The sequence below is a fragment of the Cetorhinus maximus genome, chromosome 21, assembly GCF_964194155.1.
Source record: "Cetorhinus maximus chromosome 21, sCetMax3.hap1.1, whole genome shotgun sequence".
In the NCBI taxonomy this organism is placed as follows: domain Eukaryota; kingdom Metazoa; phylum Chordata; class Chondrichthyes; order Lamniformes; family Cetorhinidae; genus Cetorhinus; species Cetorhinus maximus.
In genome coordinates this window covers 42,018,223-42,045,627 of record NC_135899.1, presented here as the reverse complement: position 1 = coordinate 42,045,627, position 27,405 = coordinate 42,018,223, and the positions used below count along the sequence as shown (strand labels likewise).

Sequence of the window (27,405 nt, the reverse complement as noted above, 5' to 3'; positions counted from 1 at the left end):
CTTTGCTAAGGAACAGACTGCTCATTAACCAGCCCTGTGCCCTGACGCTGTGCGACCTAACCAACACTTTATAAGGAGCATGGCAGCCCACTCCCGAATTGGCAGCAGAGCCTTTTCAGAGTTATGTTTTTGTGCTTTCGCTGCCAGCCCGAACTGGTCCTCCCACTGATCCCTCCCACCCAGTGCCCCAATCTTTCCAGGACCTATCAATGGGCTGGCTCCATGTCTAAACATGGTAACGTGCTAGCCCAGAGCAGTGAGCTGTACCGGGTCAGTGGTCCGGGGAGGGGATCTCACCATCAGCATTGAACTGAGACTCTGACCTCTGCCTGACAGATAGTTATAACCTGATTGGTCTCTAGAGATGGAGCAGTCAGAAGAGGATTGCTAGGGAATGCCAGCACTCTAAGCAGCTGCAGAGTGTTTGGGACACTCTTTTGGAATGAAACTCAATTATTTTTGTTTAAATCTGAGATGTACATTGACAGGTTCCAGGTGTTAGCTGTGGCTCAGTGGAACATGCTCATTTGGATCAAATATCTCACAGCAGGACTTGACCATGTAATCAAGTGGAGGTGATGGCGAGTAATCCAGTAATGCTCTGGGTTCGAATCCAGCCCTGGTAAATGGTGGAATTTGAATTCAATAAAGAATCTAAAATTAGAAGTCTGATGTCGATTGTCGTAAAAACCCATCTGGTTCCTTTAGGGAAGGAAATCTACCGTCCTTACCAGGTTGAGCCCACATGTGACTCCAGACCCACAGAAATGTGACTCTTGCATGCCCTCTCAAAAGGAATGAAACCGGATCGACCTAGGCACCAGACAGCACTGTGGGTGTTCCTATACCACATGGACTGCTGCGGTTCAAGAAGGCAGCTCACCACCACCTTCTCAATAAATGCTGGCCCAGCCAGCGAAACGCACATCCCATGAATGAATGAAAAAAAAATCCAGGCTGACACTCCAGTGTAATACCAAGGGAGTGCTGCACTGTCAGAGGTGTTTGACTAAAACTCTGTTTTTGTGCATGGGTGGATTTCAAAGATACTATGATACAGTTTGAAGAAGAGCAGGGGAGTTCTCTCTTCACCCTTATCCCTCCACATAAGCAGTTTGTCCAGTCGCTTGTCCCTGTTTTAGTGTGTGTTAACTGATTGTCTGATTTGCCTACACAGTAGCAATGACAACATCTAATAAAACTGTTTGGCTGTGAAACACTTTGTCCTTAAAAACAAACCCAGCCTTTTGTCTTGAAGTGAGTTGGGGATTGGTCCCACTCATTTTGGCCATTAGTCTCACTTGACATTTCTCTAATGTTGTCTAGTATGGATGTGAGTGTATTGACCTTGGACATCTGAATGGATGGATGGATGGGTTCAAAATGAGAGGAAGCTTAAATTTCCATGAATCTTATCCGGCTGTGATGAGGAGTTGGGGATCAGTAAATCGGAGGTTTATTTTGAAAGGCTTCAGTGTTCATTAATTGCCCATGTTTTTACACACATGTGTACTGGGAAATGAGCCTGTGGGGAGCAGCAAAGGAGGAACAAACAGCCCAGTAACGGCCCATTAACAATGTAACCTTGCATAACTAATGGCCAAAACAAGAGGCCAGACTATAGCCAAAACATGATAAAAATGAAGTGCTGCTCACAGGCTGGAATTCCAAACAAGCTTTTCCTTAAAAGGATTGTCTGAATATTTTGTCTGCACAAAGGGAGAGATCAGTAAAAATGAAACTGCAAAGACTAACTGTCAAAGAAGGGAGATTTCAAACAGCGAGCACATTGAGGGGGAATGAAGACATGTTCCCACATTTCCTGGAAGCGGCTTCTGTGCGCTGATGGCAACCCTTCACCCCCAGCAGCGAGGGAAGCCAATTGATGCTCTTAATAAAGAAATTAGCAGGCATTTTTTGAGGGCAATGGAGTTTTACAAGTGGGGTATGAGACCCTGCAGTGCCTGTGCCTCGTCAATTCATAGGAGTCAAAAGTGGGAGGTGGGAGCACCATGAAAATAATAATGTAATTGGTAATTTAAAGATACAAATCAGCAAGCCTGACGAAGGCAGAGTCTTACATGATTATCCCCTGGGGAATATGTGACAGTATTGGCTGCCATTTCCTCCAGCCTTATCGAGCCTCCATCTCCCTCTCCTGCTGCATTCCCCTCAGTCACACTCATTGCAGACACAGCGAAGGCTGCTAGCCATCTGTACAATGGAGTGAGCTCAATCGATCTCTCACCCCCTCAACCCATCCACCGTTCCCTGATTGGATGGCAATCCTGGAGGCGGGTTCTTAATTGGCTGCCCTTTGAAAGATGGAATTGGGATGTGGGCCACACTTGCTGTCAGGGTACAGATCCAGAAATGAAACCATCTCCTGTTTAAAAACTATGTTGGGAAAATTCAGCCTGTTATAACTGGAACATACCCCACTTTCATATTACCCAAATCTGACAATTTACCCCCACTCTGATCCCCAACCCCCCTACTCTCTCCGCCCAGCACCCTGACTCAGCCCTGATTCTGATACCCTCCTACACTCTAACCTTCATTTTCTGGAGAGGGGAGTTTCCCTGAGCAATGAAGGGAATAATCCTCGGAATTCTTGCCTGAGTTGCTGGAGACTGACTAGCCCCAGGATCCCACCCTAATCCTGTGTCCATGAACTTGTCCAGACCCCCATTGAATGTTTGCAGTGAATTGGTGCTAACTACATCAGCTGACTGCTCTTTGTACAAAGGATTCTAATCTCATATGTCAGTTATTTCTGTATTTAATACCTTTTCATATCTCCGGTCCTCTATCTAACTCGATGTGTTTATATCCACTCTGACCAAATCTTGGAAAGATTCGCATTAATATAGCGCTTTTCAAGACCACAGGACAAGTGGTTTACAGCTAATGACGTTTTTTGACATGTAGTCACTGTTGTAGTGTAGGAAATGTGGCCAACTTATTCACAGCAAGCTCCCACAAACCACAATGTGATAACGACCATATAATCTGCTTCCCGTGTCATTGGCTGAGAGATAAATATTGGCCTCCTGCTCTTTGAAATAGCAACATGGGATCTTCTATGAGAGGGCAGACGGGACCTCAGTTTAACATCTCATCCAAAAGACTGTATCTTTGACAGTGCAGCACTCGCTCAGTACTACCTTGGGAGCGTCAAACTGGATTGTTGTGTTTAAGTGGGACCTTGACCTACAACCTTGTGACTTAGAGACTAGAGAACTATCAACTGAACCACAGCTGACATTTGTTAACACAATCAAATCTCCTTGTAATTGACATCTTTCAGAGTAAAAAGTCTCAGCCCGCTGAGCGAGCTCGGTCAATGGGGTTCAATGTAGCAGTCCTCTTCCGGGTCTTTTCCCAGGCCTATATCCCCACTATATCAGAGAACCTAAAACTGGATGCAGTATTTTACATGTGGCCTGACAAGGGCCTTATTCAGAGAAAGGGTTAAATGTATCGTCACTGGTGGTAGCACTCTTGTATCTGAGGTAGAAGGTTGTGAGCTCAAGTCCCACTCCAGAGATTGCTGCACTAATCTAGGCTGACATTCCCAGTGACAGTGTGCTGCACTGTTGGAGGTGCTGTCTCTTAGATGTGATGTTAAACTGAAGCCCTGTCACCTCTTGAGCAGGTGTAAAAGATCCCACAGGACTGCGAAGAAGAGTAAGGGTGTTCTCCTGGGTATCCTGGCCAATATTTATCCCTCAGCCAATGCTTAGAATAGATCATCTGGTTGTTAATTTGTGGGAGCTTGCTGTGCACAAATTGGCTGCATGTTACAACAGTCACAATAATTCAGAAGTACTTCATTGGGCATAAAGGCTTTGGGGCATCGTGTAATTGTTTTTCATTAATAGTGTGTTGAAGGCTCGATATCAGTAAGCCACTGCAAGGAAGTTGACATTTCTTGGTTGTTGATTTGAATCTATGCACTAACCAATTTTCTGTGGTTTTACTCGTAGTAAGTCTGGAGTTATACTAAGAATGGGGATAGGTTGCTTGGGTCAGAATGGGCAAGCTACTGACAGGACATGTGCTTAAGGACGATGGAGTAAAACAGTTTTAAGATAAATAAATGATGTTTACCTTGCCCATTTCTGTAAATGCCACAGCTCAGTAGGTAATGTGATCTATGAACGTGGTGCAAGCAGACACTTCAGCCCCCTGGTCTTTCTCAGGCTACACTCAGCTCTTTTATTATCTTGTTTGGTCCAGGCTCTGGCTATTAGACATCTGTTGGATATGGTTAAACGGTTACATTTATTCAGCTGTGACTGGTTTCACCAAGGTCAGCAAAGTTTATCCAGCTACTGTTGAGAAAAAAGGATGCAAAAAGATATTTTACAGAATAATATGTCCCTGTATGATATAACCTGAAGCACATGTGTCAGGTTATATATTTCCCTGCTTTATCCAACAGTTTCTCCCTTTAAAAGCACAGTTTTAAACAGGAATAGTATCCCTTACATTTGCTTCTATGTTTTTCACTGTATCAAGTACATGAGTGGAAAAGGCAAATTTTTCTTCTGTGGTTGGTCAGTCTTGCTGTCAGTCGGCATAGTGATAATGTTAATAGACTAGTAATCCAGAGGCCCAGGTCAATGCTTTAGGGCCACTGATTCAAATCCCAGCTGGTGAAATTTAAATTAAATTAATAAATATGGAATTAAAACCTAGCCTCAGTAATGGTGACCATGAAAACATTGTTGATTGTCATGATGGCTCGCTAATGTCCTTTAGGGAAGGAAATCTGCCATCCTTACCTGGTCTGGCCTACATGTGACTCCAGACCCACAGCAATGTGGTTGGCTCTTAAGTGACCTCGAAATGGCTGAGCAAGCCACTCATTTGTGTCAAACCGTTAAAAATTCTAAAAGGAATGGAACTGGATGGACCACCCGGCATCAACCTAGGCACCAGAAACAGCAATGGCAAAGCCAACCATGCTGCAAACTCCTCCTTACCACACCCAGGGACTTATACCAAAATTGACTAGTCGAGCAGCAGCCTGATATAGTCATAGTCACGGAATCATACCTTACAGATAATGTCCCAGACTCCACCATCACCATCTCTGAGTATGTCCTGTCCCACCGGCAGGACAGACCCAGCAGAGGTGGCAGCACAGTGGTGTACAGTCAGGAAGGAGTTGCCCTCGGGCTCCTCAACATCAACTCCAGGCCCCATGAAGTCTCATGGCAACAGGTCAAATGAGGGCAAGGAAACCCCCTGCTGATCAATACCGACTGCCCCCTCACCACCCCTCAGCTGATGAATTAATGCTCCTCCATGTTGAACACCACTTGGAGGAAGCACTGAGGGTGGCAAGGGCTCAGAATGTACTCTGGGTGGGGGACTTCAATGTCCATCGCCAAGAGTGGCTCGGCAGCACCAGTATAGATGGAGCTGGCCGAGTCCTAAAGGACACGGCTGCTAGACTGGGTCTGCGGCAGGTAGTGAGGGAACCAACAAGGGGGAGAAACCTACTTGACCTGGTCTTCACCAATATCCGGGCCACAGGTGCATCTGTCCATGAAAGTATTAGTAGGAGCAACCATTGCACAGTCCTTGTGGAGACGAAGTCTTCACATTAAGAATATCCTCCATCATGTTGTGTGGCACTACCACCGTGCTAAATGGAACAGGTTTCGAACAGAACTAGCAGCTCAAAACTGGGCATCTACGAGGCGCTGTGGGCCATCATCAGCAGCAGCAGAATTGTATACAACAACAATCTGTAACCTCATGGTCCAGCATATCCCCCACTAGACCATTACCATCAAGCCAGGGGATCAACCCTGGTTCAATGAAGAGTGCAGGAGGGCATGCCAGGAACAGCACCAGGCATAGCTAAAAATGAGGTGTCAACCTGGTGAAGACTACTTGCATGCCAAACAACGGAAGCAGCAAATGATAGACAGAGTTAAGCAATTCCGCAACCAACGGATCAGATGTAAGCTCTGCAGACCTGCCACATCCAGTCATGAATGGTGGTGGACAATTAAACAGCTCACTGGAGGAGACGGCTCCACAAATATCCCCATCCTCAATGATGGAGGAGCCCAGCACATCAGTGCAAAGATAAGACTGAAGCATTTGAAACCACTTCATCCATAAATGCTGGCTGGATGATCCAATATAAGGTCAGAAGTGGGGATGTTCGCTGATGATTGCACAGTGTTCAATATCATTCACGACTCCTCAGATACTGAAACAGTCCATGTCCAAATGCAGCTAGACCTCGGAAATACCCAGGCTTGGGTTGACAAATGGCAAGTAACATTCATGTCACACAAGTGCCAGGCAATGACTATCTCCAACAAGAGAGAATCTAACCATCGCTCCTTGACATTCAATGGCATTACTATTGCTGAATCCCCCACTATCAACATCCTGGAGTTTACTGTTGACTAGAAACTGAACTGGACTAGCCATATAAATGCTGTGGCTACAAGAATAGGTCAGAAGCTGGGAGCCCTGTGGCAAGTAACTCACCCCCTGACTCCCCATGGCCTCTCCACCATTTGTAAGGCACAAGTCAGGAGTGTGATGGAACATTCCCCACGTGTCTGGATGAGTGCAGCTCCAACAACACTCAAGAAGCTTGACACCATCCAGGACAAAGCAGCCCTGCTTCATTGGCACATCTTCCACAAATATTCACTCTCTCCTTCACCAACACACAGTAGCAGCAGTGTGTACCAGCTACAAGATGCACTGCAGGAATTCACCAGGATTCCTTCGACAGCGCCTTCTAAACCCACGACCACTACCATCTAGAAGGACGAAGGCAGCAGATAGATGGGAACACCACCACCTGGAAGTTCCCCTCCAAGTCACTCACCATCCTGACTTGGAAATATATCAGCCATTCCTTCACTGTCGCTGGGTCAAAATCCTGGAACTCCCTCCCTAACAGCACTGTGGGTGTACCTACACCGCATGGACTGCAGCAGTTCAAGAAGGCAGCTCACCACCACCTTCTCAAGGGCAATTAGGGATGGGCAACTAGTGCTGGCCTTGCAGCAATGCCCACATCCTGTGAACGAATAAATAAAAAATGTCCAGCCCCCATTTCTAACAGTTTGATTTTTTGCCAGCAGGGGGAGAGGGTGGGACATGTGTCACACTGGAGGGAAACCTAAACTCTTCAGTCCCATTTGAAATGTGTGCTGAATTCAAACAGACTCCATTTTGGCTGTTGCAATGGTCTTAACTTGCTGTGTGGGAATCACAAATTGATGGAGTAGATGTAACTGCTCTTGAAGGGTGTATAAGGTCTGTTTAAGAGTCATGATTTGAAGTTTTTTAAATACATCACTCTTTAAACATGGGAAAACAGGCTTAAGCTGTCAGTGAGAGTTAACATTCCCTCTACTGGACTCCTTTGATTGATAGGACATCGCGTGTAGGTTAGAAAAAAATTATCATCTGGTTGTGCAGTTTCAATAAAGCTCTTCAATGACATTTCCCCAAAGGCTATTATTATGTCATTATGAATACTTGGCAGAGTTTCAAAAGGTACAATTTCTCAGCAGAGGTTTCTGAGTTCACAACATGATTGACAGTGTAAAAAAGCTTTTAAAGGACAAGGTGTCTTTGATGTGGGGTCTGTGTGGAAGTTTTGTTTTAGTATAAGAGATTTACCATGGGGAGATTTAAAAGCAAAAAATGGGTTTCATGAATGGAAGTCTTTTTCACTATCCAGTGGATGATAGCTTCATTAGATTGTTGGATGCTTTTTTTCATCTCCACATGGCTACTGAGATCTACCCATTGTGGACACAGGGTTAATGGCTGTGGAAATACGGGTGTATGAGGGGTCATGGGTGATATGAGGGGGCATGGGGATGCGTGGGGCATGATTTAACATAGAAGTGGCATGGGAATATGGGGAGGCATGGGGTGAATTGGAGGCATGAGTTGGCATAGATGGGCCATGGGAAGTGTGTGGGTGGGGATGTCAGGGGTGAGCACTAGGAGGCCAAACAACTTCTAAAACAACTGGGATGGAGACCCAAAGAATCGGGGCGGGCCTTCTACCAGTATGCCTCAGCACGCGCCGGCTCCTGTGGCCTCCTAGTATCTGCTTCTGGGATTTGTGGACAAGACTCTATTCCGCCCCTGCCTCCCTGGAGTGAAACTTGTGTCTAATGGGCCCTTTAAACCGAGGAGGGAAGTTCCCTGACTCGTGCTACCCGCCTCAGTAGCAGAAATCCAGCCCAGGTATCATTCTGATAAATCTACGCTGCACTCCCTCCTAGGTCAGTCTATCCTTCCCAAGGTGTGGTGCCCAGAGCTGCTCCCAGTAACTTCAGGTGTGGTTTAACCAGGGTTTTGTACAGTGAAGCATGACTTCCCCCCGCCTTGTATTCCAGTCCTTGAGATATAAAGGCCAGCGTTCCATTAGCCTTTCTAATTATTTTCTGTACCCGTTCGTGACATTTTAATGATCTGTGCACCTGGACCCTCAATCCCTTTGGACCTTCACTGTTGCTAGCTTTTTAACACTTAGAAAGTCCCCTGTTTTATCTCTTTTATGTCTAAAGTGGACTTGCCTACATTGAAATTCATTTGCTAACAGTTTTCCCATTCACTTAATCAATCAATATCTCTATAATTTTATGCTTCCATCTACAGTGCTTACAATGCCATGTGCCGTCCATGACCTACAAATTTGGATATGTGGCTTCCTGTTCCGTCGTCTGAGTTATTAATAAACATCGTCACTGTTTGAGCTTCAACATAGATCTTTGTGGGACACCATTAGTCACATCCTGTCAATTAGAGTACCTGCCCATGACTTTTAGTCTCCATTTCCTGCCATTCACTAATTTCCTAATTAGGTCAATAATTTGCCTTCAGTTCCATGGGTTTCAACTTTAGTTAACAGTCTCTTATGAGGGACTTTATCAAATGCCTCCAGGAAGTTCATATTAATAACATCTATAGACATTCCCCTGTCCACTACTTCAGTCACCTCAAAAAATGCAATCAGGTTCATTAGGCTTGACCTAGCCTTAACAAATCCATGCTGGCTCTCTCTGATTAGCTGAAGATTTTCAGTAACCCTATACTTGACTATAGATTCTAGCAATTTCTGACAATAGACGTTAGACTAACTGGTCTATAATTCTTCGTTACCATTTGTAAATAGTGGAGAGGCGTCAACAGTTCTCCAATCTAAAGGAACTGTTCCCGAGTCAAGATAATTTTGGAAGATTTGGCATTTGCAATATTCTCACCTCCTTCCTTTAAAATCCTGGGATGGAAACCATCTGGGCCTGGGGGTTGGTGTTTAGTTTCTGCGATACTGTTATTTTGGTCGTGTTAATTTTGATTCCCTCACACTGATTCAATATTCATTTCTTTGGGATGTTTAGCGCGTTGACCTCTTCCTCCACTGTAAATACTGACGTAGATTATTCAGAATGTCTGCCATTTCCTCATCGTCAGGGACAGTATCACCGCTATTAACTGCCAAGGGGTCCATGTCTCCCTGGACCAACCTTTATTCCCAATATATTTGTAAACATTCTTTTTTTTTGATATCGCTTTCAAATTTGTTTTCATATTCTCTTTTTGTAACTCTTACCATCATTTTTGTCACCCTTTGTTGTTCTTTGTATCTCTCTCATTTACTGGGTTCTGTGCAATATTTTTGCATTTTTGTGCTTTTTCCTTTAGTTTTATGTCAGCTTCACCTCTGGAGCCATCTATGTCTGTCTTTTTTGGCAAGTAGAACTCGTGCCCCTTATGCGTATAAACTGATTCTGTATCACATTAAATCTTTTTAAACACCTCTCACTGATCTATGTTCTACCCAGTAACAGATTTGCCCTGCTTACTGTGAACAGACCTTGTCTCATCCAATTGAAGTCAGCCTTACCGAAATCTAGAATCTTAGCTGTTGTGTTGTGTCCCCCTTTTAAACACGTTAAACTCAATTATATTAGTATCACCATTTGATAGTGATAGTGATGGTGTAGCGGTATTGTCACTGGACTAGTACTCCAGAGACCCAGGGTAATGCTTTCGGGACCTTCGACACCATGGTAGATGGTGGAATTTGAATTCAGTAAAAGAAAAAATCTGGAATTAAAAGTTTAATGATGGCTATTAAACCGTTGTTGATTATTGTAAAAACCCATCTGGTTCACTAATGCCCTTTAGGGAAGGAAATCGGCTGTCCTTATCTGGTCTGGCCTACATGTGACTCCAGACCCCACAGCAATATGGTTGACTCTTAAATGGCCTAGCAAGCCACTCAGTTGTACCAAACCATTACAAAGTCAAAATCCTAGAACTCCCTCCCTAACAGCACTGTGGGTGTACCTACACCACATGGACTGCAGCGGTTCAAGAAGGCAGCTCACCACCACCTTCTCAAGGGCAATTAGGGATGGGCAATAAATGCTGACCCAGCCAGCGAAGCCCACATCCCATGAATGAATAAAAAAAATGTTCATGCAGCATTAGGCTGTTAACTAAGTCAGGCTCCTTGTTCATAAATCTGAAATGGCCTGCATCCTTGTTGTTGCAGCTCATACTCTGGTGGATAAACAATTCCAGGCACACTCAAGAAATTCACTACCTTTCTGACGTATGATAGTCTGCATGCCCCACTCTATATGAAGGTGAAATTTCCCCAATAAAACCCACCCTGCCTTTGCTACATGCTTGTCTAATATTTGTTGCTTAGCTCACCCCCCTCCCACAGACACCTGAAAACTGAGATAAAAGCAAAAAACTACGGATGCTGGAAATCCAAAACAAAAACAAAAATACCTGGAAAAACTCAGCAGGTCTGGCAGCATCTGCGGAGAGGAACACAGTTAACGTTTCGAGTCCGAATGACCCTTCAACAGAACTAAGTAAAAATAGAAAAGAGGTGAAATATAAGCTGGTTTAAGGGGAGGGTGGGACAAGTAGAGCTGGATAGAGGGCCAGTGATAGGTGGAGATAACCAAAAGATGTCATAGACAAAAGGACAAAGAGGTATTGAAGGTGGTGAAATTATCTAAGGAATGTGCTAATTAAGGGTAGAAAGCAGGACAAGCAAGGTACAGATAGCCCTAGTGGGGGTGGGGTGGGGGGAAGGGATTGAAATAGGCTAGAAGGTAGAGATAAAACAATGGATGGAAATACATTTAAAAATAATGGAAATAGGTGGGAAAAGAAAAATCTACATAAATTATTGGGAAAAAAGGGGGGGAGGATCGGAAAGGAGGTGGGGATGGAGGAGAGAGTTCATGATCTAAAATTGTTGAACTCAATATTCAGTCTGGAAGGCTGTAAAGTGCCTAGTTGGAAGATAAGGTGCTGTTCCTCCAGTTTGTGTTGAGCTTCACTGGAACAATGCAGCAGGCCAAGGACGGACATGTGGGCATGAGAGCAGGGTGGAGTGTTGAAATGGCAAGCGACAGGGAGGTCTGGGTCATGCTTGCGGACAGACCGAAGGTGTTCTGCAAAGTGGTCACCCAGTCTGCGTTTGGTCTCTCCAATGTAGAGGAGACCGCATTGGGAGCAACTAATGCAGTAGACTAAGTTGAGGGAAGTGCAAGTGAAATGCTGCTTCACTTGAAAGGAGTGTTTGGGCCCTTGGACGGTGAGGAGAGGGGAAGTAAAGGGGCAGGTGTTGCACCTTCTGCGGTTGCATGGGAAGGTGCCGTGGGAGGGGGTTGAGGAGTAGGGGGTGATGGAGGAGTGGACCAGGGTGCCCTGGAGGGAATGATCCCTGCGGAACGCCGCCGGCGGGGGTGAAGGGAAGATGTGTTTGGTGGTGGCTTCATGCTGGAGTTGGCGGAAATGGCGGAGGATGATCCTTTGAATGCGGAGGCTGGTGGGGTGATAAGTGAGGACAAGGGGGACCCTATCATGTTCCTGGGAGGGAGAAGAAGGTGTGAGGGCGGATGCGCGGGAGATGGGCCGGACACGGTTGAGGGCCCTGTCAACCACCGTGGGTGGAAAGCCTCGGTTAAGGAAGAAGGAGGACATGTCAGAGGAACTGTTTTTGAAAGTGGCAACATCAGAACAGATGAGACGGAGGCGAAGGAACTGAAAGAATGGGATGAAGTCCTTACAGGAAGTGGGGTGTGAGGAGCTGTAGTCGAGGTAGTTGTGGGAGTTGGTAGGCTTGTAATGGATATTGGTGGACAGTCTATCACCAGAAACTGAGACAGAGAGGTCAAGGAAGGGAAGGGAAGTGTCAGAGATGGACCATGTGAAAATGATGGAGGGGTGGAAATTGGAAGCAAAATTAATAAATTTTTCCAGGTCCAGACGAGAGCATGAAGCAGCACCGAAGTAATCATCGATGTACCGGAGAAAGAGCTGTGGAAGGTGGCCGGAGTAGGACTGGAACAAGGAATGTTCCACATACCCCATAAAGAGACAGGCATAACTGGGGCCCATGCGGGTACCCATAGCCACATCTTTTATTTGGAGGAAGTGAGAGGAGTTTAAGGAGAAATTGTTCAGTGTCAGAACAAGTTCAGCCAGACGGAGGAAAACTGATATTGCTGTGGAGCAGATGACAGTGGATAGAAAATGGGTTTGTTTCATTCTGTCAATAACTGTGAGACATGGGCTGCCAAGAAACATTCTCACTGGTTCAGGCTCTTAATAAATGAGGCAATTTGTTCAGCTTTGTACTGCTGACCCTTTAATCATTCACTTAGTGATTTCATCTAAAGAATCAAAGACCAGCAAATGCCAAAGAGAAATGTAATTGCATGAAGGAGTTTAAATTTCTAAAATGGGCATTTTGTCCCATTGATGTTGATCAGAAATGGACTGCACTCAGTGTCTGAATGTAATCAAACCCACAGCATGTACATGACTGACTGTAATTACCAGTGATGCAGTTGCTCAGTCCTGCCCTCTGCTGGATTTGTTGCTCATAGTAAGAATGTAAAATGTCCCAAAATGCTTTACAGCCAATGAAGTACTTTTTAAAGTGTAGTCTGTAATGTAGGTATCACTGCAGCCAATTTGCACACAGCAAACTCTCTCAACCAACAACGTGACAATGAGCAGTTAATCTGATTTTGCGATGTTGATTGAGGTTTGAATATTGATGAGGATACTAAGGATAACTCTCCTGCTTCCCTTTGAAATAGTGCCATGGAATGTTTTACACCCCGCTGAAGTAGCAGGCAGGACCTCGTCTCATCTGAGAGATGCCACCTCCGACAGTTCAGCACTCCCACAATACTGCACTGGAGTGTCAGTCGGGATCATGGCCTTCAGTCTCTGGAGTGGGGCTTGATCCTTCCCTATACCTGAGGCGAGAGTGTTTCACTGATTCTCCTTTCGTCTCAATGACCTTAGACCAGAGAGAAGAAAAGTTAAGCTGTTTCTGCTTACTGGCCCTTACTGGAAAGTGCACATAGCAGGAAGCAGAGAGACAGTCTGATTCACTGTGCCAGTGATCTCTGTGGCAGATGTGAAAATCTCTCCTGTTTTCTGTTAAGAAGTTCTTAGACTTAGAAGACTTCCTGTGTCTAAAGATACATGAGGCAGACTAAGCACATGCTCACATTTGTTTCTGTAGCTTGTTTATCCTGGAACAGGTTGCCAGCCTGAAGCCAGAGAATATAGCTTGAGGGGTGCCACTCCACATTAAATATGGCTGACCAGGAGACTTTCCCACCATTACCACCTACCACAGACGTATTGGAAAGATTTACAGGCTGGTAATCAACCTGTTTGGCTGTATTATTAACACACCTTCCTCAGCCATCAAGCCCTGGAGTGGGACCCGTACTCGAAGCTGCTGGCTCAGAGGTAGGGAGGCTACCCATTGTGCCACCATACCTCCTTTCCACAAGTTCAGTGTTATATTTTTCAGAATAATTTTTATCACACTGTGATGATTGAACTGAAACCCATTGGCTGGGCTCTGAGACTTAAATACAATACTGACTCTGGGCAGCTGCAGGAGCTGGGAGTGTAATCCATTGGCCCATTGGAGAGGGACTTTAGCATGGGATTTTTCACTGCTGTGAAATGTCGGCTGCATGGAGGAGACACAGTTATTATCTATAATGGTTGACCAATTCGGGAAGTATCTCGGGCACAATGTAGTTAATGTCTCAAAATTGACACCTGTGTCATGAAAGGCTTCCTTTGGCAAATGGCCCATGTAACAGTTGACTCAGCTTAACTCTCCCAAAAGGTCACCACCCCCCTCTCGCCCTCCCCATCAACATCTTCCCCCTCTCCTGATCAATCCCTGAAGATGAATGGGAAGAGTTTGACCCACTGGGACTATGTACAATGGGAAAAGGGTGTGCTCCATGGAAACGATCTGAGTGACATGTAGTCATTCTTACCAAAAGCAGCAGGCCAGAGATTCACGGTAATATTGTTGAGGTTGAGAGCCTTGGGAAGAAGGATTTTGAACTATGACTGTTGCTATCTTATCAATGTGGTTGCAGAGACTCTGGGGGAATGAAGTCCATGGTGCAGATGAACTTCAGAGAAAGCAGATTCACCTCACCTCAGTTAGGGCCATTTTCAAATTCCAGAGAGTTTGGGATTCAGTTCTGAAATTTGTGTAAAGGCCTCCACCACATGACTTCATGTCACTTATTTCTGTCTCAGTTGTTCTATAAATTTGGGGCCACTGGTGTTTGGAGATTATTAAGAGATACTCTCCCATTCCGCTGATTTTAAAAGCTTTCTGACCTTGTTTTGGATCATAGAATGTTCTCTTTAATTGTGTGTTTGATTTTTCAGCACTTGCAGCAACGGCCAATGGGATTGTGAGCAGCATGTGTGTCTTATCAATCAGGAAATGATCCGCAAGATCAATCAAGGGAATTACGGGTAAATGTCATTCTTCAACAATAAAATATGAAGGTCCCACACAGATGTGTGTTTGACCTTGTTACTTACACACCTGTTATAAAACAATATTACTCACATACATGTGCCATTCAACAATGTCACTTACACTTGTGTATGCTGTAACCATATTACTCACATATGCATGTGCTGCAACAGTGTTACTGATGCATACATATGCTGTGACAGTGTTAATCACCCGTGTGTGTGCTATGATAGTATTGCTGATGTGTGTGTGTGTACTGTGTGACAGTGTTACTCGTGCTTGTGTGTCCACTAAACAGTGTTACTCACAAACATATTACAAAAAATGTGAAGGTGCGGCACCTGTTTTTTAAACATCACATTAGCTTCCAATATTTCAGGGAGGCAAGAGTTCATTCATTACAAGCCACCTGCCATATTGGTAAAGGGAAAAGATTATGCATTGGGCTGCCCTGAATGTAACTGGCATCAGACTGGCTGTATTCAGGAAAACCAGCTCTCCATACAGCCTAAACAGTGATTCTTAATTGTATAGTTGGAGGATCCCCACTAAAAGGGTAAATGCTCCCCATAGCTCCATAGCTGATGGCAACCATTCCCCCACCCCAGTGCTGATTAGAAAATTATAATACAATCAGGGAGAGTCAACATGGTTTCGTGAAAGGGAAATCAAGTTTGATTAATTCTTTGAGGAAGTAACAAGCAACATGGATAAAGGAGAACCTGTAGATGTGGTGTACTTGGATTTCCAAAAGACATCCAATAAGCTGTCACATCAAAGGTTATTTCATAAAATAAGAACTCATAATGTAGTGGGTAACATATTAGCATGGATAGAGGATTGTTTAGCTAATTGGACGCAGAGTGTAGGGATAAATGGGTCATTTCGGGTTGACAAGCTGTAATCAGTGGATTGCCACAGGGATCAGTGTTGGGGCCTCAAGTATTTACAATCTATTCAATGACTTGCATGAAGAGGCTGAAGGAATGGTGGCTAAATTTGCTGATGACACAAAGATAGGTAGGAGGGTAAATTTTCAAGACGAGAGTCCACAGAAGGTTAGTGAGTGAGCAAAAAATCTGGCAGATGGGGTATAATATGGGAAAATGTGAACTTATCCACTTTGGCCGGAAGAATAGAAAAGCAGCATGGTATTTAAATGGAGAGAGATTGCAGAACTCTGAGGTACAGAGGGATCTGGATGTCCTGGTACATGAATCATAAAAAGTTAGTATGCAGGTACAGCAAGTGATTAGGAAGACAAATGGAATGTTGGTGTTTATTATAGGGGAATGGAATATAAAAGTAGGGTAGTGTGGCTATAGTTGTACCAGTCATTGGGGAGACCACATCTGGAGTACTGTGCACAGTTTTTGTCTCCTTACTTAAGAAAGGATATAATTGAATTAGAAGCAGTTCAGAGAAGGTTCACTTGATAATTCCTGGGGTGAGGGGCTTATTTTATGAGGAAAGGTTGGACCGGTTGGACCTATACCCAATGGAGTTTAAAAGAATGAGAGATATTCTTTTTGAAGGGGACTTGAAGGGTAGATGCTGAGAGGAGGTTTCCCCTAGTGGGGGAATCTAGAACTAGGGGATCACAATTTAAAAATAAGGGGTCTCCCATTTAAGACGGAGGGAAGGAGAATTTTTTTCTCTTAGAGGGTCATTAGTCTGTGGAATTCTCTTCCCCAGAAAGCAGTGGAGGCTGGGTCATTGAATATGTTCGAGGTTGAGTTAGACAGATTTTTAATCAGCAAGGGTTCCAAGGGTTATGGGGAGCAGGCAGGAATGTGGAGTTAGGGCCACAATCAGACCAGCCATGATCTTACTGAATGGCGGAGCAGGCTCGAAGGGCCAAATGGCCTATTCCTCCTATTTCTTGTGTGTGATTGATCTTTGTTCCGGTCAACTACTGTCATGGTTCACACACTGTCCCCCTGCTAATGGGAGAGCCCCTTCCTCCGATTTGCCCTCCTACCTTCCCCTGACCTACCTGTGGGCTGCTGTGGCTGCTTGTAATTACAGATGTCTTCAGCGGTGAGCTGCTGAGGGACACCCAGCATGTTCCTGTATTTCTGATCTTAATGAGGCCTGGGCCCAATCTCAGCTGGGTCTAATGGCTACAGATCCTGACCCTGAGAATGATCCACATACTGAAATTGCACTGGCCTGTCCGTGTTATTCACACACACAGACTATTATTAAATTATTACTCACATACGGGTTTCAAGTCTCCCATGATTGAAAACTGGAGCTTTGTGTCATCCAATGGCTACTTATTGATGTCGTTTGTTTGCTCCTTTCGGGGTAATTTCAGTATTCAGTGATCAAATAAAATAGTCAACATCAAATTGATGGAAAGGGAGCAGATGTGTAAGAGCCATTCTATCCAATATCTCCTGGGACAGGATATGTAATGGACAGCGTCTCTGATATTGCCCATTCTAAGCCACTGGTGAAAGTTGTTTCCGGCCAGGGTATTTCCTGCATTTCTGGGGACGTTCAGCTATCCTGAGCTCCTGCTAGACTGACAGTTGGAAGGTAGTGGGACAGAGAATCAGTGCAACAGAGTTAGCCTAGCTAGAGTTAGCTATGGGTTAGCTAGAATTAGCAAAGCTCCCATATACATTCCTCTGAAGGACTGGTCATGCGGAATGGCCAGACCTGGCTTTCTCAGTAAGACTCATGTTCCAAGCCTGATGGTCTTATCTTTATCATTTCTCTCTGGGCAGATGGAGGGCTTCAAACTACAGCCAGTTCTGGGGATTGACTCTGGACGAAGGAATCCGTTACCGATTGGGGACCAGACGACCCTCAACCACAGTGATGAACATGAATGAACTCAACGTAAGCCCACTTCTTGTGGTACACAGAGCAATGGTGTGTAGAGATTGCAGCACATGTGGGGAAGTTTTAAACATGCTGGGGTTGTTCTCCTTGGAGCAAAGGAGATTTGATAGAAACGTACAAGATGATGACAGGTTTGGATAAGGTAGGTAAAGAAAAGCTGTTCCCATTGGCTAATGGTACAGGGAGTTGGGGACACAAATGTAAGGTCTTGAGCAGGAAATGCAGAGGGCGCATGGATATGAGGAGGATCATTTTTACACAATGACTGGTAATGACCTGGAACTCACTGCCCATGAGGCTGGTGGAAGCAGAAAGGATCGGTGATGTCAAAAGGAAATTGGACGGGCACTTGAGGGAAATAAACCTGGATGGCATACTGGGATAGAGTGAGACCGATTGCCCTGTGGGGAACTGGCATGGATTCGATGAGCCAAATGGCCTCCTTCTGTGCCATAAATGACTGACTATGACATGTACCCAAAAAAGGTCTGGAGTCAGGTGTGTCCATGGGGCTGGCACCACGGAGTCAACGGGAGGCCCCGGCCACGGTCAGGTTCAGAACTCATTAGAATACAGTCAGCAAGCTGCTGAGTGCTCACTATTAGGCAGCTCACAGAATGAGTGGGGCCAGAAATTTGGTGTCTCCATGAGCTAGAAACTAGCACCCAAAGGAATGGTTGGGGGTGGGGTAGGGCAGGGAGGGTGGTTACATTTTGGGAGGCCAAGAGGATCAATCTTTTTTTTTTGAACACCACAGTTCAGGAAGAATATATTGGTCTTGAAGGGATTCATACAGATTCTCCAGACAGATATTGAGGCTTAAAATGTTAAATGGGGAATAAACAGGTTCTACAAAGGACTAGGGGACACAAATTTTGGGAAAGAGATACAGAGGAATGTAAGGAAGATCTTTTATAACACAGTTAGTGGTAATGACCTGGAACTTGGTGCCAATGAGGATGGTGGTAGCAGAGACGTTGAGTGATTTCAAAAGGAAATGGGATGGGAAATTGAAGGAAATAAACTTGCAGGGCTATGTGGATAGAATGGGGGAATGGGATTGACTGGATTGCTCTACAGAGAGCCAACATAGACTTGATAGACGAAATGGCCTCCTCCTGTGCTGCAATGATGCTATGCCGCTATAACCTAGGATATTACTGCAGTAAAGTGCTGAGGTCCTCAGTTCCTGTTCCAGTGATTCCGGTGGATGTAACGTATCCAGTGTGTGACAAAGAATGGAAGTTCCTGCACCACCAGACACATCTTCCCCTCTCTTCCCCTCAGCATCCCAAAGGGACCTTTCGCTCTGCAGCAGCCTCCTCATTCACCCCTAACACCCCTTCCCAAGTCACCTTTCCAAGCAAGCACAGGAGATGCAACACCTACCCTTTAACCTCCTCCCTCCTCACTGACCAAGGCCTTCAACATTCCTTCCAGGTGAAACAGTGATCTATGTGTACATCTTTCAACCTAGTCTACTTGTATTCACTGCTCACATATGTGGTCTTCTCTCCACTGGGGAGACCAAATGCAAACCGGGTGACAGTTTTGCTGAACACCTCTATTCAGTCCACAAGTGTGACCCTGAGCTTCCAGTCACCTATCATTTTAATTCTCTATCCCACTCTCAATCTGACTTCTCTGCCCTTGGCCCTACTGCACTGTTCCAATGAAGCTCAATGTAAATTTGAGGAACAGCACCTCATAAGACACCTTGCAGCCTTCCGGAATGAACAGAGTTCAACAACTTCAAGTGATAACCCCTGCCCCTATATTTTCAGATAGCAGATGTTGTTGATGGCTTTGCTCTCCCCAGTTACACCTCCCCCAGACCCTGCCATTCACGTCTCCCCCAAACCCTCCCATTAACACCTCCTCTAGACCCTGCCATTCACATTTCCGCTAGACCCTGCCATTCACATCTCCGCTAGACCCTGCCATTAACACCTCCTCTAGACCCTGCCATTAACACCTGCTCTAGACCCTGGCATTAATACCTCTTCTAGACTAACTTGTTTCTTTACTCGTCCCATTACCATCTACTTTTGCCTTCACCCATCAGCCCTTTGGTCATTTGATCTATCCTGTCTTCACCCTATTATAGACCTTCCATTTTGTTCTTTCCTCCCCTCCAAACCCCCTTCCACTTGCTTAAATTACATATTACGTATCTAACTCTTTCCTGTTCTGATGAAAGGTCATTGACCCAAGATGTTGACTCTGTTTCTGCACAGACGCTGTCAGATCTGCTATTTCCAGCATTTTCTGTTTCTATTTCAGTTTTCCAGCATCTGCAGTATTTTGCTTTCATATTTGTTTCTCTGTATTGGCTCTGGCTCTGATTGGATGCCTCACAACGGTGACATGTGATGACATTATCTCATTGCCAGTCTAGTCATTGATCATTTCTCCAATCTCAAGCATCATAAAGACACTTCCTTAATGAATTCAGCTCAGAGATACCAGCTCTGATTCTGCAGAATCTTCTAGAATATGAACCATTTAAGACAAAAACTGTGAGAAATTCACAGACCACCCATAATTCTTACGAGAGAACAGAATGTCTCCTAGTGGGGGGTTAGCACCAAAGTACAGTGTTCACAAACCGTGCAGCAACTTAGCTTTTACCAAATTTTATTACAAGCTTTTAGAAGAGAGAGGATGTTCTTTGTATGCTTCTAACCAAAATTTCAATTGGGAATAGTTGCTAACTCAGGTAGTGATTAGTTAGGGATGATCCCTAAACATGTGTTACCTGGTTACGTGGAATTTAGGGATGGTTCCTAAACCCTGCATAATCAGTTAAAACTTATCTAGAGATGGTCCCTAAATCCTATGGAAATAGATAATGCACATTCCTGAAATTTCTTAATCTTTCGTCTCAATATCATGTTTCACTGACTCGTTTATTTACAAAACAGAAACCAAGTATGATATGGATGAGTTAGAAAATGTCTTGTTCTGCCAGGCTGATCATCCTTTTAGTTTTGAACTGGGCAGTTGAATTTGGAGGGAGATTTTCAAAACATTTGGCAAACACTTTTATTTTTACATTATCATTAAAGAAAGGATGAAGTTGCATTAAAATAGCACTCTTCACAATCTCAGACCATCACAAAGAATGTTAGAGCCAGAGAAGTACCTCTGCATTATTGTGAACACAGGAAGAACACAGGAGCCAATTTACAAGAAGAAAGGAGATGATGGCCACATAACCTTCACCTAGGTGTTGGTTGAATGATTAACTATTGAGCAGGGCATCAGGGGGAACTCAAGCGCTTTTGTTTAAATTTTATCATGCAACCTTTGAAATCCAGCTGGGAAGGCAGTCAGCGTTTCAGTTTAAGGCGTCTTCCATAAAGCGGCACCTCCAACCGTGCAGCACTTCCTCAGTACTGCAGTGGCATTGTTGTCCTAGATGAAGAAATCAAGTCTCGAGAGTACGGCTTGAACCCACGATGTTCTGGCTACCACTGAGCCACAGATGACACTGACGATGCAATGGATGAGCAGCTACATATCTAAGCAGTCTCCCCAACTGAAATCCACAGTTATTACCTTGACTGAATTGACACAGGAGAAGGAGATGGGAGTGGAGTATCCCAGTGTTAGTAAGCAAGGGAAGGACAGGACTGCAGCACAGAAACCAAGTGTATGGCCCATGTGGGGGGTTAATTAATCAGTAAGTATCCAGTCCCAGGCATGTCTTATCTCAATTATATTGATTGGTTGGGGGTCAGAGGGGAAGGGTGATGGTGGTTACTGCCGAGAGGGAGATAGATGGTGGTGTTTGAGAGACGTGTGAAAAAAATTGACCATATTTATCAGAAAATCCCAAATATCAAGTCCCATTGGTGGCACACAGCTCTGAATCAGAACCAGACACAGGGAGAGTCCAGTTCCTCTCCATAATGGGTTAGAGGGAGCTGCACTATAGACACATAAATACTGTGGTTACAAGATACACTATAGGAGCTCAACAAGGCTCCTTTGGCAGCACCGTCCAAACCCACGACCACTACCATCTAGAAGGACAAGGGCAGCAAATAGATGGGAACACCACCACCAAGTCACTCACCATCCTGACTTGGAAATATATCACCATTCCTTCACTGTTGCTGGGTCAAAATCCTGGAACTCCCTTTCTAACACTGTGGGTGGACCTACACCACATGGACTGCAGCGGTTCAAGAAGGCAGTTCACCACCACCTTCTCTAGGGCAATTAGAGACGGGCAATAAATGTTGGCCCAGCCAGCGAAGCCCACATCCTGTGAAATAATTTTTAAAAAGAGCAGGTCAAAGGCTGGGAATTCTGTGGCCTCCTGACTCCCCAAAGCATGTCCACCATCTACAAGGCACAAGACAGGAGTGTGATAGAGCGGAATCATAGAATGATTACAGCACAGAAGGAGGCCATTAAGCCCATTGTATCCATGCCAGTTCTCTAAGAGATCCTCAGCTAGTCACACTCCTTTGTCCTTCCCCATAGATCTGCAATTTTTTTCTCTTCAGGTGTTTATCCAGTTCCCTTTTGAAAGCCACGATTGAATCTGCCTCCACCACACACTCAGGCAGTGCGTTCCAGATCCTAACCACTTGCTGCATCAAAAAGACTTTCCTCATGTTGCCTCTGGTTCTTTTGCCATTTACGTTAAATCAGTGCCCTCCAGTTCTTGATCCTTCCACCAATGGGAACAGTTGTATACACCCCTCATGATTTTGATACCTCTATCAAATCTCCTTTCAATCTTCTCTTCCCCGAGAAGAACAGTCCCAGCTTCTCCAATCTATCTACGTAACTGAAATCTTTCACCCGGAACCATTCTCATGAATCTTTTCTGCACTGTCTCCTGTGCCTTCACATCATTCTTAAAGTGTGGGTCCCAGAACTGGATGCAATACTCCAATTGAGGCTGGTCCAGTGTTTTATACAAGTTTAACATAACTGCCTTGCTCTTGTACTCTTATGCCCCTGTTGATAAAGTCCAGGATCCTGCATATTTTATTAACCACTCTCTCAACCTGTCCTGCCACTTCAATGATTTTTGCATATAAACACCCAGTTCTCTCCTGCACCCTCTTTAGAGTTGTACCCTTTATTTTATATTGTCTCTTCTCTTCCTACCGATATGAATCACTTCACACTTCTCTGTATTAAATTTCATCTACCGCTTGTCCAGCCATTCCACCGACCTGTCTACATCCTCTTGATGTTGATCATTATCCTCCTCACAATTCACAATACTTCCAAGTTTTGTGTCTTCTGTAGATTTTGAAATTGTGCCCTGTATACCCAAGTTTGAGTCATTAATATAGATCAAGGAAAGCAGTGCTCCCAGTATTGAACTCTGGGGAACCCCAGTACAAACCTTCTTCCTGTCCGATAAAACAACCAATCACCACTGCTCTCCTGACACTTAGCCAACTTTGTATCCATGCTGTCACTGCCCCTTTTATTCTATGGGCTTCAATATTGCTGATAACCCTCTTATGTGGCACTTTATCAAACCCGGAATAAGGGGATGCATGGAAAGGAGACTACATTGGAGTGAGGCTTTGACAGAGTGTGTAGTCGGGCATTTGATTCCAGTGGGAATTTGGTACAGAAGGGAAAGAGGTGCTCCTGTTGCTATCTTTTTTCAATCTTCAGTAGCTGGTGAATCTTCCTTTGTCTCCAAGCCAGGAGAGTGTAACTTTCTATTACTTTGTAAATTTTTCACCAATTGACTAATTAAATAAATAAGGTTGGATAAAAATGGCAGGGCTGGTGGTGTTCCCCGACTGCAGCATGTAGGAATCTGTGGAACGCACTGCAATCCTGGACAACCATATCTGCATAATTTCTGCAGCTCGGGCAACTTTGGCTCCGAGTTGCTGAGCTGGAGTCTGAGTTGTGGACATTGTGGGGCATCTGGGAGGGGGAGAGTTACCTGGACACTTTGTTTCAGGAGGCAGTCACAGCCTTTAGGTTAGGCAGAACTTTAGAGTCGGTCCATGTCAGGGACAGGAGGGTGTGTCTACAAGTCAGGCAGATATCGTAAGCAGCAAGCAGTGATGGAGGAGCCTCAGCTCCTAACTTTGTCCAGCAGATACCAGGTACTTGCCACCTGTGTGGATAAGGAAAAGGACTGCAAGGTGGATGAATGGACTGACCATGGCACCATGGTGCAGGATACCATTCAAGTGGGGGGAGTGAAGATGGATGTGGTAGTGACAGGAGACAGTATAGTCAGGGGGGAAGATACAGTTCTCTGCAGCTGTGACCAGGAGCTCCTAAGGTTGTGTTGCCTGCCCGGTGCCGGGGTTAAGGACATCTCCTGACGGCTGGAGAGGAACTTGGAGTGAGAGGGCAAGGATCCAATTGTTGTGGTGCACATGGGAACCAACAACATAGATAGAACCAGGAATGATGTTCTGCTGATAGAGTTTGAGGAGTTAGGGTCCAAACTAAAGCACACAACATCAAAGGTAATCATCTCTGTCATGTGCCAATTGGCATAGGGTCAAACAGATTAGAGAATTAAATGCATGGCTCACAGAGTGGTGTGGGAAGAGAGGTTTTGATTCATAGAGCACTGGCATCAGTACACAGGGAAGAGGGAGTTATTCCGTTGAGATGAACACCACTTAAACCGGGCTGGGACCAGTGTCCTAGCCAATAGTATAGGTAGGGCTGTGGTCAGGGCTTTAAACTAACGGGGGGGGCGGGGGTGGGAGGTGGCGTTCAAGTGAAAGGAGACCTGGAAAATCCAAAGAAGCAGCAGAAAAAAAGATTAAATTAAAGGTTCTTTACCTGAATGCTCAAAGAATCTGCAATAAGATAGATGAGCTAGCTGCACAAATAGAGCTAAATGGTTTAAACTACCATTGCAGAGATCTGGTTGCAAGGTGATCAAGATTGGGAAATAAATATTCCAGGGTACATAATATTTTGGAAGATAAAAGCAAAAAACTGCGGATGCTGGAAATCGAAAACAAAAACAAAAATACCTGGAAAAACTCAGCAGGTCTGGCAGCATCTGTGGAAGGGAGCACAGATAAAGTTTTGAGTCTGCATGACTCTTCAACAGAACTAAGGAAAAACATTTTTCCTTAGTTCTGTTGAAGAGTCATGTGGACTCAAAACGTTAACTGTGCTCCCTTCCACAGATGCTGCCAGACCTGTTGAGTTTTTCCAGGTATTTTTGTTTTTGTAATATTTTGGAAGGACAGACAGAAAGGCAAAGGTGGTGCGAGAGCCCTGATAGTAAAGGATGACATAAGGACATAAGTGCAAAAGGATCTGGTCTCAGAAGATCATGAGGTAGAGTCAAAATGGGTGGCAATTAGGAATAGTAAGAGTCAGAAAATGCTGATGAGAGTAGTTTACAGGCTCCTAACAGTAGTTATATGATTGGGCAGAGCATTAAACAAAAAATCATTGGAGTTTATAACAAAGGCAATGTAATAATTGGAGGACTTTAATCTTCACATAGACTGGGTCAATCAAATTGGCAAGTGTGATCTGGAAGATGAGTTTTTGGAATGCTTTTGTGACAGTTTCTTGGAGCAATACATTGTAGAACTGACTTGGGATAAAGCTATTTTAGATCTGGTAATGTGTAATGAAGCAGGCTTAATTAGTAATGTCATCGTAAAAGATCCACTGGGAAATATTTTGTTAATTTATTCTTTCATAGGATGTGGGCATCGCTGGCAAGGCCAGCATTTGTTGCCCATCCCTAATTGCCTGTATAGTGAGTGGCTTGCCACACTATTTCAGAGGGCTGTTAAGAGTCAACCGCATGGCTGTGGGTCTGGAGTCACATGTGGCCCAGACTGGATAAGGACGGCAGATTTCCTTCCCTGAAGGGCATTAGACCAGATGGGTTTTTATGACAATCGACAATGGTTTCATGGTTATCAATACTGAGACAAGCTTTTAATTCCAGATTTAGTAATTTATTGATAGAAATTAAATCCCACTAGCTGCTGTGACCCTTGTCCCCAGAATGTTAATCTGGGCTTCTGGGTTATTAGCCCAGTGACATGACAACTACACCACCATCTCTGCTCCCAACACCTCCCCCACCCCCCATCCCCATGATCATAGTGATCATAGCACCATTGAATTCCATGTTAAGTTTGAACGTGACATACTGCAATCACAAACAAGAATCTTAAACTTAAACAAGGTCAATTACATAGGTATGAGAGAAGAACTGGCTAAGGTTAGTTGGGTAAATAGACTAAAAGGTAAATTAACAGTGGGAAACATTCACAGAAACAATTCAAAATGTCCAACAAAAATACATTCCACTATAAAACAAAAACTCAGCAAGAAAGACCCATCCATGCCTCACGCAGGAAGTTAAGGATAGTATTAGATTAAAAGAAGAGGCTTATAAAGTTGCAAAGAACAGTATCAATTCTGAGGATTGAGAGTGTCTTAGAAACCAGAATAGGACCACCAAAAAGCTGATAAAAAGGGAAAAAATAGAATGAGAGTAAACTAGCCTGAAATATAAAAACAGATTGTAAGAGCTTTTATAAATATATATAAAAAGAGAGTAGCTAAAGTAAATGTTGGTCCCCTAGAAGCAGAGACAGGAGAAATTATCATAGGGAATGAGGAAATGGCAGAGGCATTGAACAAATATTTTGTGTCTGTTGCCTCAGTAGAGGATGTAAGTTGCATACCAGAGGATAACCTAGCGGCTAAAAAGTGAAGAGATCAATATCAGCAGAGAAAAAGTATTGGAGAAACGTAAGGGACTAAAATCCGACAAGTCCCTGGGACCTGATGGCCTACAACCCAGGATTCTAAAAGAGAAAGCTGCAGAGATGGTGGATGCACTAGCTAAGATTTTCCAAAATTCCATAGATTCATGAACAGTCCCATCGGATTGGAAGTTGACAAATATAACACAGCTTTTCAAAGAAGGAGGGAGAGAGAAAACCCTAAGATGAAAGCAAAATACTGCAGATACTGGAAATCTGAAATAAAAACAGAAAATGCTGGAAAATGCTGGCAGCATCTGTGGAGAGAGAAACAGAGTTAATGTTTCATGTCCATATGATTCTGAAAAAGAGTTTTCCCAAGCTAGATGGAAAGGTAAACTGTGGGGAGGACACTGAGAGGCTGCAAAGAGATATGGACAGGTTAAGGGAGTGGGCAACAAGATAGCAGGTGGAGCATAATATAGGGAAGTGTGAAGTTATTCACTTTGGTTAGAAGAATAGGAAGGCAGAATATCTTTTAAAAAGTGAGAAACTTGTAAATGTGGATGTTCAAAAAGACTTGGGAATGCAGAAAGCTAACATGCAGGTGCAGCAAACAATTAGGAAGGCAAATGGCATGTTGTCCTTTATTGCAAGGGGATTGGAATACATGTATAAAGAAGCCTCGACACAATTATACAGGGTTTTGGTGAGACCACATCTGAAATAATTTGTACAGTTTTGGTCTCCACATTTAAGGGAGGATATACTTGCGTTAGAGGCGGTACAGTGAAGGTTCACTAAATTGATCCCTGGGATGAGGGGGTTGTCCTCTGATGAGAGGCTGAGTAAATTGGGCCCATTTTCTCTGGAGCTTAGAATGAGAGGTGACCTCATTGAAACATTACAAATTCTGAAGCGGTTTGATAAGGTGGACGCTGAAAGATTGATTCTGCTGGTCAGAGAATCTAAAACACAGGGGCA

The 27,405-nt window shown here is 44.4% G+C and overlaps 1 protein-coding gene across 1 annotated transcript in view; it reads left to right on the top strand.

Moving 5' to 3' along the window:
- tinagl1 (tubulointerstitial nephritis antigen-like 1) overlaps positions 1–27,405 on the top strand; it is a 130,906-nt gene that overhangs the window by 43,144 nt on the left and 60,357 nt on the right. Inside the window, exons 4-5 of the mRNA XM_078566889.1 lie at positions 14,770–14,859; positions 17,599–17,713. Coding sequence (XP_078423015.1) covers positions 14,770–14,859; positions 17,599–17,713 — 205 coding nt within the window. The remainder of the gene's footprint in view (positions 1–14,769; positions 14,860–17,598; positions 17,714–27,405) is intronic.